The sequence below is a fragment of the Equus przewalskii genome, chromosome 15, assembly GCF_037783145.1.
Source record: "Equus przewalskii isolate Varuska chromosome 15, EquPr2, whole genome shotgun sequence".
Classification (NCBI taxonomy): Eukaryota; Metazoa; Chordata; class Mammalia; order Perissodactyla; family Equidae; genus Equus; species Equus przewalskii.
The window spans coordinates 68,126,825-68,143,152 of record NC_091845.1 but is presented as its reverse complement, the minus strand read 5'-3'; the positions used below and the strand labels follow the sequence as shown (position 1 = coordinate 68,143,152).

The 16,328-nt window shown below is 44.5% G+C and overlaps 1 protein-coding gene across 1 annotated transcript in view; it reads right to left on the bottom strand.

The window, feature by feature from the left end:
• Nucleotides 1-16,328, bottom strand: part of COL6A5 (collagen type VI alpha 5 chain) — a 130,636-nt gene that overhangs the window by 53,363 nt on the left and 60,945 nt on the right. Inside the window, 13 exon segments of the mRNA XM_070576023.1 lie at nt 915-977; nt 2,323-2,385; nt 3,411-3,473; nt 5,225-5,287; nt 5,800-5,835; nt 8,966-9,019; nt 9,423-9,488; nt 10,147-10,209; nt 12,085-12,138; nt 12,234-12,278; nt 12,386-12,412; nt 12,761-12,832; nt 14,642-14,695. Coding sequence (XP_070432124.1) covers nt 915-977; nt 2,323-2,385; nt 3,411-3,473; nt 5,225-5,287; nt 5,800-5,835; nt 8,966-9,019; nt 9,423-9,488; nt 10,147-10,209; nt 12,085-12,138; nt 12,234-12,278; nt 12,386-12,412; nt 12,761-12,832; nt 14,642-14,695 — 723 coding nt within the window.

Below are 16,328 nucleotides of genomic sequence, written 5' to 3'. Positions count from 1 at the left end.
ATACATATATCTGTATATATCATTTGAATTTTCCTAAAGGCACTTTGCAATAGAGTTCAAAGTCTTAATTAAATGTGTACATAATCTTTGACTCAGTTATGTTACTTCTAGAAATTTCTATGTAGAAACGAATTATGATTTTGTCCAAAAATTTAGTTAGGTACAAGAATGTTCATTGTTGTGCTGTTTATGACAGTGAAAAACTAAAAACAAACTAAATATCTAATAATAAGAGATTGGTCAAATGAACGAACGTACATACATTCAGTAGAATATTTTGAAGCTATTAAAAGTGGTGTTGAAGAAAAATGAAATGACATGGAAATATACATGATACATGTATCATGACATTGTTTACAGGGAAAAATAGAGCATGTTTGGTTTTTTTTTTTGTATCTCCAGAATGTTAATGATAAATATCTCAAAATAGTGGGATTATAGGTAAATTTTTTTTCTTCCTCATCTCCCATCTTTTATGCTTGGTAAATTTCCTATAATATCTATGTATAACATTTGCAATAAACATTATTTTTAAAAAGGAATAAAAAAATTGTTCCCATATTGGCTGCTCCATGGACTGAGAGCTACCAGAACAGAGGTCCCATTTCTTGGCCCTCCTCCCCTCTTCTTGTCACCCTAGAATTTTGCAAGAAGGCAGAGAGATGGGTGGTGGTGTTTTTCAACTGATATATATCTATATGGCCATCTGGGTTGTTAAAATGTTGCAATGCTCTATTCTAACTTATCTGCCATGCTCTCTGCGGGCCTCCTTTCCCTCCAGCTGTTCTGACAGACCAGGGGGCTGAAACGCCTTCAGCATCCCCGTGCTCAGGCTGATAGCATCGGGCCCCTTCTCTTCACCTCAGAACTCAGCACTGGGAGCTGGGAAAGGTAAGGATCCTCAAACCTCATACCTGTTTTCCTCGCTGTCCATCTTGCCCCACTGGCCCAGGAACTCCAAGAATTCCAGGTTGTCCCTAGGAAATGAGATAAGAAGAGCTTCAGATCAGTAAAATCATCCCCAGCTCCCACCATTGGAAGATCTGTCCACTACATGTGGAGACTCCAAGTTCCCAGTGAGGCTCCATGCCCAGTAAGGAGATGGGTGGAGGAAAGAAAGAATGATCTTCCAGAGGGCAAGCCGAGAATATCAGCACAACCCAGGGCTGGACTCAAGTACTGCTTTCCTAGTGTTATAGAAGGACGAAGGAGAAGCAAAGAGTGGAAAATTGACTCCAGAGAAAGTTGATTCATTTGCCCATCCAACAATTACTTATTGTCCTGGAAAATAAACTGTTGGACATGATAGATGTGGTCCTGGCCTCACCCAGCATAGGCTGGTTGGAAAGAGAAACAATTAGACAGGCAATTATAAACTCGTGTGATAAAGTTCGGGGTGCTATGGGAGCCAAGAGAATGCAAATCTAAATCAGATTTGGTGGGGCTGGGGAGTGGGCCGCTTGAAGGAAAGGAGCAGGGGAGCCAAGGCTTGAAGGATGAGTTGTGTGAGCTGGAAGAAGGATCTCCAGAGGAGTGAGAATGATCCAGGTAGAGAACAGGCATTGGTAGAAACCTGGGGCAGGCATGCAGGAGAGAGATGAGCTGTGAAGCTTTAGGATTCAACAGGGTCAAACAGCAAAGGGCCTTCTTTTCAGTCTGGAGATTCTCCTAAGGGCCATGGGGAAATTAAGACCAGCAACATAATTTGTGGGGCTCAGTGTAAAACGAAAGCACAGGCCCCTCGCTCAAATATTAAGAGTTTCAAGATGATGATAGCAGAGCATTAAACCAAGTGTGGGGCCCCCCTAAGCGAGGCTCCTGTGTGACTGCACAGGTCCCAGGCCCTGAAGCTGGCCCTGGGGGAGGGAACCACTGAAAGGTTTTAAGCAGGGAGTGAGATTTTGAATAAGCCCGTAGTCTGCTCTCTGACAATCTCCAGCAGAACCACCTCAGAGATGGTAGGTTGAGCTAGACAGAGAACTGCATGCACAGACAGATTTGAGTTCTGACACCAGCCTCCCTCTACCCAACTCTGCTACCAAGTGCCTTCATGAGTTCAGGAAATCAGGGAGCTGAAGAGATTTTCCAGAGTTGTTTCATGATGGGTGAGATCACTGTCTCTCCTAATGAAACAGGGCAGTTCCATGGAGAGGTAAGCAGTTAAACATCTTTCCTCAATGGAAGGGAAAGAACTATTAGCAGAAAGCTGGTGGGTGGTTGATGGTTCCAGGGTTCAATCATGTGAGGAATTAACATGAAAATCCAGAAAGAATGGGCGTACTTCTTTCTCAGAATTTAAAATCTATAAGCAATAACACTTACTTTTTTCCCCAAAAGTCCAGGTGCTCCAATGCTCCCTTTCACTCCCACTGGCCCAGGAGAACCCTGAAGGAAAATGGGAGATGCAAATGCTGGCGCTGCTCCAATTCTTAAACAACCCATTAGATTGGCTTTGCTTTTCTTCATGTCATTTCCAACAACTCCTTCATGCCTCCTGAGGGAGAGACCCAGCCACCCAGGGCAAAGAGACATCTGGGATGAAACCAGATGACTCAGGCTACGGTCGTGGTTAGAGGACCAAGCCTTCATCAGCAGGGACGTCACCAGTCCATATGGGGCCTTAGTGAGAAACAGAAAAGGCGCCCTTGACTCAACACATGTCATTTCTGAAGGTGGCAAATTTGTAAGGTACTGACTTTGTTAAAACGAGATGTTTGGCTGTCATTGGCACATTTGTACACTATACCTTGCACACATACAAAACAGGACACAGAAATGTTTCAGCTTCCCCTCTGAAAATGGGAAAAAATATCTTTCACAAAAATGCTAGAAAGACGACTGAGCAAACACAGGTGTCCCTTGCCTTCTGAACTCTTGCTCTCTGAGCTGAAGAATTGAATAGATTCAGAACATTTTCATTCGAATCCCTCACCCATCCAAGCTCTCATTACTCACTGTCAGAAACTGGGGAACCCAATAGCTTCAGAGGGTGAAGTCAAAGCTGATCTTAGGAATCAAATCAATTTGGCTAGCGAGGAATAGTTATAGAGTCAATTTCAAATATCTATAGTCAATGGAGATCTGCATGGCACAGATCATTTTTACAAGTTAGAAAAGCCAGAATAATGTAACAGATTTTAAAATGTTCACAAGTCAGCAAGAGTTGTATTCTTCCAATTGCTTCTTCAGGCTGCTGAAATGGGTCTGTGCTTTCTAAATAAAACCCCAGTGAAAGAAAAAAAGGAGTGTTTAAGCTACGTGCAAGGAATCCGAACTGTGCTAAAAATTTGTCCCAGGTTAATCCAAGAACGAAATACTCCATGTGTGGATAATATCAAATAAACTACCTGTGGAGAAAGAGGAAAATAAAGGTTGGAGACCATTGACTGTAACATTTCTGAGTCACTCACCTGAGGTCCTTTATGGCCCTCGCTTCCCTTCTCTCCTTTCCTGCCAGGAATTCCATTTAACCCCTTTGGTAACAAAAGAAACAGTGCAATGCAGTCAATGAAACTTCCTTCCTTCCCTAGTGCCTTTGAAAGACCCCACGGAAAAGCACTGGTCCCGCCCTCCAAGCAGCCTTCGAATTCCTGAGATTAAGCACGTCTTAGAAGAGGAATTGTGGGGAGACCCAGACTCAGCGGCACAGATCTTATGAAGGAATTTCCAGCCTGAGTTTAAGACCTTCATCCCTCTCTGACAGGGAGAAATGAAAAAGTGACTAAAAGGAGAAATAAACCCACCCGAGACAGAAGTAAGACCTAAACAAGAGTCGGCTAGATTCCCGTGACGCCCCAGGTTACCTGAGCCGAGGCGCTTATCAGTGTGCACCATAGAGAGCTGAATTGTCTCAAGTTAGCACGAAAGAGCACTTTAGCAGCAGACCCATCAGAGTAATTAAAACACATCCTCTGCCGTATTTACCAACAAATGCATGGTTCTCACACAGAAGAAAAAACTAGAGGTGCCAGTGATGTTTCTCACTACCAAAGCACCAGCGGTAAAATGGGCCCTATGGCCCTACACAAATGATGGATGGAGCAACCGGGCTAGCCTTGGTTCACTGCCTAAGTGTCAAAGGGACCCTGGGTAGTTGAGGTAATGTCGCACCTCTCCCCACAAAGCCTGAGGGTACATCTAGGCTGGTCCCACGGTTACTCACTCTAGAGGACCTGCTCACTGTTGGCTTGGCTCAGGGAGCCCAGAATCACTCAAGAGAATCCCAAATTCCAGTTTAGTATTAATAATCTGGAAAGTTTTAGAAGAAAAATGAACTCCTGGGAAGGTCTCAGAATGAACACATCTACACAGGCCCTTCCAGACAAGTTCAGGCTTAAAGCGGACTCTTGTAAGGTGACTAAATACCCATGTGTTAAAAAGCCATTCTCTAGGGATGACCCCAGCATCTTTCTGACATGCAAGAGCAACAGAGATGTCCCGACTCTGATGCCCATATCACTAATGACAAGACCAAGAGAAAATGCAAATGGCTCATGTAAAGCCCTCTCAGTGATGTCCCAGAAGCGTTTCATCCCCTGTGGAGCCAGCTTTAGATGAATTGAATAACAGTTCCAATTCCTACTTTCCTTCACTTCTTTCCTTCACTTTTTCTTCACTACGTTCCTTCATGGGAGTCTGTGTGCAGGACCTCAAGTAAGGAAAACCAATCTGTTGATCCTGACATTGATTACTAATATAACATGAAGGTCTTAATAATTCATTACTAAAAACATGCAGACACAAGATCAGGCGAGCACAAGAGCATGCCTTTCCGCTGCAAATGTAGGAGCAGGTGTGACGGAGTGAAATCACTCACCCATGATGGGAAATGTAGAATTCTGGAGACACGTACCATGAAGGAAGGTAGGGGCAGATTATAAATTTCTCACTTATTTCTTTTTTTGGTGAGGAAGATTGGCCTTGAGCTAACATCTGTTGTCAATCTTCCTCTTTTTCCTTCAGGAAGATTGTCACTGAGCTAACATCTGTACCAATCTTCCTCTATTTTGTATGTGGCATGCCGCCACAGTGTGGCTTGATGGGTGGTGTGTAGGTCCACACCTGGGATCTGAACTGGCAAACCCCAGGCCACTGAATTGGAGTGAGAGAGCTTTACCACTGGCCCCAAATTTCTGAGTTATTTATGTCTGTACAGAACTACCTGCCATCTTCCCATCAGAATAATAGCATTATTTATCAATATTTACGAAATATTCCAACACACCTGTGGGCCTTGTAGTCCCTCAGCTCCCTGTGCACCTTCAGCTCCAGGATCTCCCGGCACCCCCTGATGAAGGAGAGTTTCCAGTGTTAAGATTTTCTCCGCAGAGTTTCCACATAGCTTTTCTATTTATAGTACCTTGTACTACAGCACACAAATACTATTTTGTCTGACTCTTGGCTCACCCCTTACTTTGCCTAGGATTTTACTCTTAGCAAATGTGTTACAAAATGAACACAAGGTCGTTTCTAACGCTGGTAAAGAATTTCACTCTATTGCAGCCGATTCCAGGGTCACGTGGAAAGCAGTCAAATGCACCACATTTGGGACTGCACAGGTCCTCTGGTCTCCGAGGAGTCTGTGCAGGAGCCTTTGCCTTAGCCCAGGCCTGTCCTGTCCCTGACAGCTGAACTGACGGACACATATGTATCCCCCCATTAGTGGCGATGGACCGTGTTCCGTGCTCGGCACTTCCCACAACATCCTTGTCAAATGCTCACTCATTCCCAGCACCATCAGCATGTGAGGCACCTCCCCGGCCCCACCCACACAGAGCACAGGAAGTAAAGCATACTCACCGGGGTGCCCTGGAGCCCCCTCTGGCCTTCTCTGCCCTGGAGCAGAAAAGGCAGTGTTAGTGTGTAGGTGTTTGGATGGAGGTTCCTTAGGGGCAAGGCGGCCTGTCTCATTCCTTGATAGACATAAGTAATGAGCAGCCCACAGCAATGGCTTCCCTGAGGCACTTTCCAAAGACAAGGTTTCACACTGGGCACTTAATTACGGACTAACATTTGCGGGATTGATTGCAAACCAATCTAAAAGTCATTACAGATCCAGCTCCAGTCTGACAACCTCTGACAATTATCCGGGAGGCTGTTTGGAGAATCGAATCCTCCTGAAGAACCTGTCTTCTGCCTTTCCCTCTTTGACAAACCCCACAAAGGACTGTCTGCTAATCAGACGCTTCCTGCCTGAGAACAAGCTGTGGCATATCCATCTCTCTCTGTGCCGGGCTCCTGATTGTATCTTGGGGGAGAGTAGAAAAATTGCTAGGTACAGTGCTGCATATGGGCCCACTGGGGTTTGTCTCCAGGGAATTCTACAAGGAGGAAATGGCCAATGGGGTCTGCTTAACTATGTGACAGTCCACATGGCACCACCGGGTTCATCTGAGAAAAGTGGGCTTGTCTCTGCTCCCAGATCCTTATGCATGGATCCAGAAGCGATTTCCCACTGCCAGCTCAGGCTCTCCACCTAGCGGCCATCTCTGCCACACCCTCTCCTTTCCAGAGGGCAGCCGAGCTGGGAGACGATTCAGACCCCAGATCCTAACTTCTTTTTCCCTAAAAAAGCAACATAAAGTGTGTACCCTCAGCCCCGCAGGCCCCACTCCTGCCTCTCTGAGAGAACCTTGGAACCATCAATTTACTTTGTGTTGTGATAAACCACTATGAGTACTTTAGGTACAAAACAAATACTTCAAAAAAGCCTATTCATTCATTCATTCATTCAGAAAGCATGGAAATTGTTACTTCAGAACCACTGTTTTCTTTCAACCGCTCACCTTCTGAAGTTCCTTAGAATCACCTGCCTGACCGTCTATCACCTCCAGCAGGTTCGCTGATGACCAGAATTCCTCCACTGAGGTTCTGCCCCTTGATTCAGTTACTCTGTGCTTTTAAAATGCAAAGACCCTTGGGGAGAAGTTACTCATTGTAACTTGTTTGTACTTTGATGTGACTAATGGAGCTCTTGACATATGAAAGCAGAGATGAAACAGTAAAAAAAGAAACTGTAAAGAAAGGTTGAGGCCACTGTTTCATGATGTCATAATTCTGTCTCCATCAAAAAGCAAGGATAAAATAGCATTTATTCTGTGACCAGACAGTATAGCACAATGGTTAGTTCATGTGCTTAGATGTCAAGCAGTCTTGAGCTCCACTCTGTCCTTTAATGCCTGTGCGGCCCCTAGCAGTTGCACAATAACTGTTAGCCAGCAAGGTTAGGAGCCTGGACTCCGGAGGGAGACAAACCCCAGCTCCGCCACTTACTACCTATTCTGATCCTGGGTAAGTTTGCCCGAGGTTCCTTGATTTTCCTTATCTGTAAAATGGATATAATAATAGTATCTGCTTCATAAGTTTGTTATGGGGATTAAATGAATTAATATTTAAAAGTGATTTGATCAGGTCCTGGCACAAAACAGATACTATAGAAGCATAAACACTACTATTCGTAAGTATTTTTTTGCATGACAGGCCGAAAGCAATGACCTGGAATGTGGTTTCAATGCTCTGGTTCTCAGTACATTGATCCATTGTTTTGGCAACAGCTGATGCAACAATTAATTCAGATAAGTTGAAATTCTATCACCCAGGAGGCAACGTCTTAGGTTTCCTTGTGTTTTTAGAATTCACTTAAGATCCTCTGACCCCCATAGAGAATTCTGGCCTTCACCGGAAAGGTGGAGGAGGGGGTAGAAGTGTCTGATGTTGTTTTATATCCACGTTGCCTTATTTAATTTAGGAGAAGTGTTTACAAAGGAGATGTGCAGGGAAGTGGGGAAGATAGGGGAGGGAGAGCCCCCTGTCCTTGGAGTGACTGAAAGTAATTGGCTGGTTTGTCCAAGTAGTAATTTGCCACCCCACCTCTAGCATCTCTTTGCAAAAACTGCCTAATCCATGGCGAAGTAATAAAGCTATTTCAAACTGAAAGTATTTTCTCTTGAACCAACAAAAATACAAATTTATCTTTCAAATTTATAGCACTTGGTTCATCTTGCTGCTCTCCTGCTTCCTCTGATTAATTTTAATTCTCTTGAGTGGAGAAGAGGGCAAAGACCCAACGAATTTTACCAGAAGCTCTGGGAAGCCTAAGCCATCTGAGTGTAGATTCTTCCCCATAAGAACTCGGAGCCAAGACAAACAAAGGCGAGAGGAATCAAAACGCATTTCTCCGCTAGCTGTCCCAGAGAGAAAGGTAATCAGCCACAGCCTCAGAGCAGAGAGAAGATTCCAAGTTCGCAATAGAAAAGAAAGCCAAGCATTCTCAGTTCCCTTTTGAACAAAGCTCAGGGCCAAAGCTAGGATGCTGTACGTTATTTTCTCTTTATGACCTCTTTGTTGAGCACGTGATTAGGTGGTTTCTAACATGTTATAATTAGCATCTCCAACTTCAGTAGTCCACAAAGAGAAAAGTGATTCCTTGGCTGTTCCTTAAAAAGAAGGGGAAATCCCATCTCCCCATTTAGCCTTGATATCTTATGGATGCTGTAAAGTTACCCTAGGATCTTCAGGTTGCCACTAGCTTGGCCCTGATCCCTAGCATTTGAGTTCACTCAGGAAGAACTTATCCGTGATTCTTCTTTCCCACTGGCATACATAAAGAGAAAGAGAGCATGCCACAGTGGTTCCCACCAGGGGCGATTTTGCCACCCCCCCCACCCCCCCCACCACTCCGCCTCCCCGCCTAGACATTGGGCAGTATCTGCAGACAGTTTTGGATGTCACAACTGAGGGGAGGAGGTGCTACTGACATCTAGTGGGTAGAGACCAGGGATGCTGCAAAACATCCTCTAATGCACAGGATAGCCCCTCACAACAAAGAATTATTGGCCCCAAATGACAATAGTGCCAGTTTATCAGCCCTGGATCAGCCGAATCTGCAGCAAAAAAATATTCTGAATGCCTCTGTGGCAGCTTCAGGTGATAAAGAGGGAAAATAAATGTCCAAGGGAACACTTACCCTGCCTCCTCTGGAATTAGGACTGCCTTGCGTTCCTTTCTGTCCGGTTCTACCCTAGAAATATAATCGTCCCCCCAAGATCATAAGGCAATGATTCTGAATAAATTACATACAGAAGCATCAGCACCAAAACCTCAAGAACTATTAAAACAGGAGAACAAACGTGTGAGGCTAGAATCTTTAAGAGGAAGATGGTACAGCAACATGTTCTCCTACCACCAGCTTCCCACATAATATCATCCTCCGGAAGATGAGTAATTTTGCTCATAGAAGTGTAACCTTCTATGGACATGCTTTATTTTAAGAAAGTCAGGCTCTTGTAAATGTGAACTTAGACAGGTTTGTTAAATTACAGAAGAGTTACTTATTTTACTAATTAATTAATTTATATTCTATAAAAGCCTCAGCTCAGTAACAGAATTAATCAACTTATGTGTGGAAAGTAGATCCGATTTACTTGTCTTCCTTGTTCTCCTCGGGAGCCCTTTTGTCCTTTGATGTCACTATTTCGTCCTGGATTACCCTAGAGGAAGATTTAAAAGGTATTTCAGAATCAAGAAGTATCAGAATTTTTTTTTTTTTTTTTTGCGAAATGGTACAATATTCAAATACTAAGCTAATTTGGGTTAAGTGATGAGAGGTTTGAGAAAATTCTCCACATTTGAAACTCACAGATTTATGAAAAAAAGGAAAGTAATATTTCCCCAAGTTTGAAGGGGCTTTGGCAATAAATGAGGAGTTCTAAGAGTGCTTGCTGAAGCCATGGTGATTTTCCTTTCCTTGCATCAGCAGCTTCACTGGTACACTGGTCCAAACATGCTACTCCCTCAAGAGTATAGTAAGAGCCCCCTGAAATTGATGTCTGCACATAGGGAATCTGCAACATTAGAAGCCCGATAAGCAAAACTATGGAAATTTCCCCCCAAAGGAACTTGAAACTTTCAATGGACCATAAAGATGATTAAGATGGAATGTTAGTTCCCAGTTCTGAATTTTTAATATAATCAGCCCAGATTAAACGCAGACAGATTTTTCCCAGACAAATAAGCCTCGGTCAACATGCAGCACCCCGACTCCCAAGACAAGCCTCTGCCTATAGGTTAGCAGGAGACACGAGGGAGAGGAGACAGGAACTTGGAGCAACCACACAATTCAGAGCCAACGGAGCCCGAGTAACTTACAGGGTCCCCTGGGAAGCCCTTCTCCCCGTATCCCCCAGGGGGGCCTCTGGAACCTGGGCGGCCCTGAAAAACACAAAATGAGCTTCTGAGTTAGCTTGTAGGAGGGTTTTATAATGGCATTAAAATGTCAAGTGTTGTGTGTATTTAGCGGGGGAAATCAATTAGACAAAAAGATCTATGTTCTTCTCTCCCAGCCAGGTTCCCTTAGACATCTCAAGCAGTCCTAAATCCACTTTTAAACCTATGGTCGGAATTACCTGTAGTGAGGCTGAGAAACGGGAAACCTTCCTACGGTCTAGCACAGTGCTGTCCAGTAGGACTTCCTGCAGTGATGGAAGTGTTCTCTATCTGCACTGCCCAATATGGCAGCCACCAGCCATATGTGGCTATTGAGCACATGAAATGTGGTTAGTACAACTGAACTGCAGAATTTTTCACTTTAATCTGAATTTAATAATAAGTCACATATTGCTCCTCGGTACTGTATTAGACATCCCAGCCAGTCTAGCAACCTTTGACACCCGCTGCAAACCTCCACAGGGATATTCCATTGTCACCTCAAACTCAACTGTTCCAACTAAACTTGCCAAGCCAGGATCCTTGCAGGCATTTTGCCTGACTCCTCATTTCCTGCTCCTCTGGTCATCTAGATCTAGAAATCTTGTGTCCCTGAGCCAGGACTAGGGGAAGACAAGCAAGTCACTGAGGGTGTAAAATTTAGGGAGGCACTCACTCTGCATAACTCTTGAGAGTGAATGCTTCCAAATTTTGCCCCCTAGGTTCTTGCTCCAGTCTGGGCCCTGCTATGCCCTGAATATGTCTTCCTCGTCCTCACTGCCATTGCTTTACTTGAAGCCTTCATCACTTCCCACCTTGATTATTACAGATCCACCTCTCATCTTTGTCTCTCATCTATGTCATCTCCAACACAGCCTCCACACTACCGCCAAGTAATATTTCTCAAATGTAAATTCAACTGTGATCTCCCTGCTTAAAATCTTTCAAAGGCTCCCCACTGCTTAACGGTTAAAAACCAAACTCTTCTGCATGGCTCACCAATACCTTCCTCATCTCTTCCCACTACCTCTTAAACTTTACCTCCCTCTACCTGTACTCTAATGCTCATACCAGGCAGCACCCCCAAGCCTCCATGTCTTTGCTTATCCTGTTCCCTCTGTCTGGAATGCCCTTCCTCCATGTCTTGCTAATTCCTATTCATCTTCAGCTTAGGGACCATTTGTTCCAGAAAGACTTCCGGAACTCCCTCCCTCCCCTGCTGAGTTAGGGGTCCTTCTCTGGGCTCCCATGTAGATGCCTGCCACATGGCCCTAATCACATTCTGTGTTAGCATTAGCTGTTGATCTCTCTGTCTCCCCAGCTACACCATGGGATCCCTGAGGACAAAGACAGTGTGGTTCATCTCTGATTCTTTGGCACATAACGCGGTGCCTGGCATATGCCAGGTATTCAAAAATATTTGATAAATAAATGGACCAGAATATAAAAGCACAGCTGCTTAGTTCTAAGTAGGCACATATTAATGAGTGTTGAAATGAATTTAAAATAAAAACTTTCACTGTCATTTGCTATATCAAGGCCACCAAAGCAATTTTGTCTCTTTCTCTGGTCAATTTTTTTCTGATGCAATAAAGAGAACATGGAAGCCACTGACAGGCAAAAGTATTCATTTTCAGACTTCTGAAAAACATGCTCATAGACTATCCTTGTATGCCTGAATTTTCCTAGCTGGAAATTCTTGAAAATTACATAGTTCCCCACTTGCTCCAAGCAGAAATGCAGCATCTATTCAGTGGTAATAGGCCTTCATTATGTGGCTAAGTCTACTGTCAATTTTATCTCTAATAACCACTGACACACAGCAATTAAGACTGGCTGTGTCACCAAATTCTCCTTCTTTGATGTATTGAAAAGTATTACCTGGGATCCTGGATCACCTTTTTCTCCCTTTTTTCCAGGAAATCCATGAACACCCTAAAAGAAGACAAAGAGAACAAAATTCCCATTTAAAAAAACATATGTATATCAACCTCAGGATGATGTTATGGTACTTGAAGATAACAGCTTACCTCTTCCCCATCGAGTCCAGCAATCCCATCAGCTCCATATTCTCCCTGAGAGACAGCAAGGGGCAGCAATCAGGTCAAAAGAGATCTCTGCTACATGCTTATTGGGAAACCAATGCCATGAGGAAATCAAATTTGAGAAGAAACTATAGTACCTTATATCCAGGAAATCCTCTGGCTCCCTGTAAAAGATTAGATAGCTCTCACTGACATATCAAAGACAGAACATGGATCAGACTGTTGGAGCAGGAAGGGGCTGTCTCTCTAAAGACAGTGATTGTGTATTTCTTTAGTTGCTTCCAGCTATACAACCACCAAGAGGTTATAGATGGAATTTAATTAGTGCACAAAATTGCTTGCGATTATTAAGAAATAGAACTAATCTGCAGATGAGGAAACTAACAGATATAATCGGAGAAAGGGAAAGAGGAAGGGATGATGGAAGAGAGAAAACGAGGGGGGAAAGAATGGAGGAGAGAAGGAGATGATGTTGTAGGCAATTTAAAATAACATTTCCAGCAGAGCCTTACCTTCTGACCCTGCTCCCCTGGACATCCTGCAGTCCCTTTATCTCCTTGGGGTCCAATATCTCCTCGTCCTCCCTAGGAAAAGGGACCCAAACAGGTATCTGAAGTGACTCTTTCACCAGAAGCTGCCAACAGTTTACTTTTCAAGAGTTAAGCTAGGTCACAGGGGCACTCTGAGCTTTAGACAAAGCAAATCTTCCCGCAAACTTGTTCATTTAACTCCACTTTTCCCCTCTATTCAAACATTTTCCCTGTGAACCTTCAGGGCTTCCCTACAGATCGGCCATGACGCAAAGATGCAGGAGGAGCTCAGTCACTTCAAGGCCCTCGTCAGACAGTGCAGCCAAAGGTTCGGAAGTCGCTTCACTTTCCAGCCACATTCCAAATACTCCAGTAACACATGTTGGCCTGACATCTTGCCCAGGGCCCTCGTGCTGCCCTGGAAAATTCAGCACTGCTGACCATAGAGAAGCAAGTTGGTGCCTGGAGACTGGAGCTGAGTAGAAGCAGTTGATGGGAAGTGACAGTACTCCAAGCCAGTGCTCACGGGAAGGACCACCAGGTTAAAGATCCCCAAAGTCAGACCATGCACACAGGGAAGAACGCTTAAGATCAATGATGTGTGCATCTCCCACCAATCCCACTTCTCCCAGGAAATGTTTAAATACAGGCAAATGCCAGAGTTAAATGAATCTCAAGAACAATGTTGTGCTCCTTGAGGGCAGGAACCCACAGCTGTCTCTTCCTGCATCATGTCCCTGGGCCTGGCTCGGATCTGGGTGCACGGCAGGTGCTAATACTATGCTGTACGGAAAAATACCTGTTTAGCAATGAGCTTAATCTTTTCCTTCCTGGTAGGTGACTGGAGAGGTGACTTTCCTTTCGCTTGCTTTCCTCTCTTTATTCTGAGGATTATTCTCAGCAGGAGGCCTCGCCCAGAGCCACAGCTTGCTGAGAGGTAGCTAAACACTGCAGTTTCCCATTGACTGGACTCTCAGCCAGCCGTGGGCTTCCAGCCAGGCAATTGGGTGACACTAGTTCCCACGCTCAAAGACCTTCCCTGCTCGTTAGGGCTCCAGACCCCTCTGCAGATAACAGAGTTGGTTATTTAGAGCATCCCCTTTAGTGGTCATTTTGTAAACAACAGCCTCAGAGGAATTTATAAATGTTTACAGATGAGGAAACTGAGGATCGAGAAGTTAACAATCCGGTTAAGCCTCACATCTAGGTCAGCCCTTGACTGACTTTGGAGCCTCTGCTTTTAATCATAACTTGCTGCCTAGACAAGGAGCTAGCCTTGATTCTAAGAGGATGGAGACGCAGGCTGGATGCTTCCTAAACTTTTCCTGTCCCCATTGGAGCCACCCATGTGGTTTCAGTTCCTCCAAATCCATTTTCATAATTGGATGGATGAACCAAGTGAGAGCTCTGGTTTTAAGATCAAAGACTGCGAGTCAAAAGCCTCTGTGTGGCATGTAACCAGGACGCCCCGCCTTGGGGGTGCTCTGCCCTCTTCCCTCTCCATGTACGAAGCACTGGGTTGCAGGCCCAAAGTCACTCTGCGAGGGGTAGAGAGGGGGATGCCCAGCTCCCTGCCACCCATACAAGCGTGCCAGGCAACATGTAGGTGAGCCTGCTCCCAACCTCCCCCCAAAAAGTAGGTTTAGCAAGTGCCTTAGGATTCAGACAAAGAGAGGAAAAGAGAAGTAACCCATTCCCCACCCAAAACTACAAAAAATAAACATAGAAACAGAACTCCACCTACTCTTTCTATAGGAAAGCAAAGCTTTTCACGAAAAAGAAAATCAATAAGTGTATGTGTATGTGTGTGTGTGTGTGTGTGTGTGTGTGTGTGTGTAGAGGGGGTGGGTCACAAAAACTTACAGGGTCTCCACTCTCTCCCCTGTGTCCTCTGCTGCCTTTGAGACCTGGAGAACCCTGGGAGGAAAGAGAAAAATAAATGATAGCCATCTCCCATCAATTCAAACTTGCAAAATCATGAGGCAGTTTAGGCAAGACCCTCCCTCCAACTTGGTTGTAGTTTTTGCCAGTGTGGCTGAGTCTGGGGATAGTCTGCCCCCCTCTGGAGCTGGCTCTTGTCCTTGCACTCACCTCTGAAGCCCTCTGTGGGAGCTGGCCCTCCGGATGCCTACAGGAGGCTGACCTTCGCAACCCACCTGGCAGCTCCTTGTGTCAGGGCCAGTCCTGGGCCTGAGGACTATGCATGGAGGACAGCAGTGGTCGCCACAACTCTTTATCAGGCAAATTGATAACATTTCCAAAGAGATCATTTTATTTTCTTTGGCAATTTCGAGAGCTCATGGAAGAATAAGCCCTTCTGCCAGCAACGAGGTTACATATATTTCAGTTCTGATCCTCTCTCCCTCAGCCACTTGTGGTTTAACGCCGTGTGCCTTATTTGTGGCAAGGGGTCAATCTGAAGTTTGCTTTCCTCATCTCTAACACAGGTCTTAGCTGTCGCTCAGTATACCAGGGGCTTTGTACTTTTGGGATATGATTCTAATACTCACTTGAGCAAAGCAATGAGAAAGGAAACTGTGCTAAACAAAACATCATAACTTAGTAAACAGTCCAAGATAAATAATCCTTCCATAAGGACAGATAAGGCAGAACCCATGAGCAAGTATTACATTTGATCTCTTAAAAAAAAGAACAGGGGCCAGCCCAGTGGCGCAGCGGTTAAGTTTGCACGTTCTGCTTCGGCGGCCCGGGGTTTGCTGGTTTGGATCCTGGGTGCGGACCTACGCACTGCATAACAAGCCATGTTGTGGCAGGCATCCCACATATAAAATAGAGGAAGACTGGCACAGATATTAGCTCAGGGCCAATCTCCCTCAGCAAAAAGAGGAGGACTAGTGGCAGATATTAGCTCAGGGCTAATCTTCCGGAAAAAAAAAAACAAAAACTCCTTTTTATTGTGATATCTAAAACCCATTTGAAAAAGTGCATAAAAGTAAATAAAATATAAATTACAGCTTAATTATTATAAAGTGAACGTCTTTGTAGCCACCACCCAGGCCAAGAAAAAGGATGTCGTTGGTACCCAGATGCAGCCCCCATCCCAGACACAGCCCACTTCCACCTCCACCCCCGGAGCACACCCCTGACTTTGATCATAATACTCCCTGCCTTTTGTTGATACTTCACTGCTTAATTTTTCATCCCTAGACACTATAGGTTAGTTTATCCTGTTTTCGCACTTTTTATAAATGGATTCATACCACATGTATTCTTCTGTGTTTTGCCTTTTTTGGCTATTACGGCATTTGTAAAACCTATTCATGTTGTCCTGTGTAGCTGTAGTTCATTCATTATTACCTCCGCAGAGAATTCCATTGAATGAAAATATTGTGATGCACTATCTGGGCTGTTGTTGTGTAATCTATCTTTTATAATTCATTTTTTTAAGGGGCTATTAACCTGCAATGCTATGCTACTTTTGAGTTCAATCATGTTCCAATGCTGAGCAAGCACAACTTCCCTGCTGTTTCTAATACCTCTCGCTACCTTTCAGGCTGTCTAAAGTGGGTACAAAAGTATGAACTGCAAA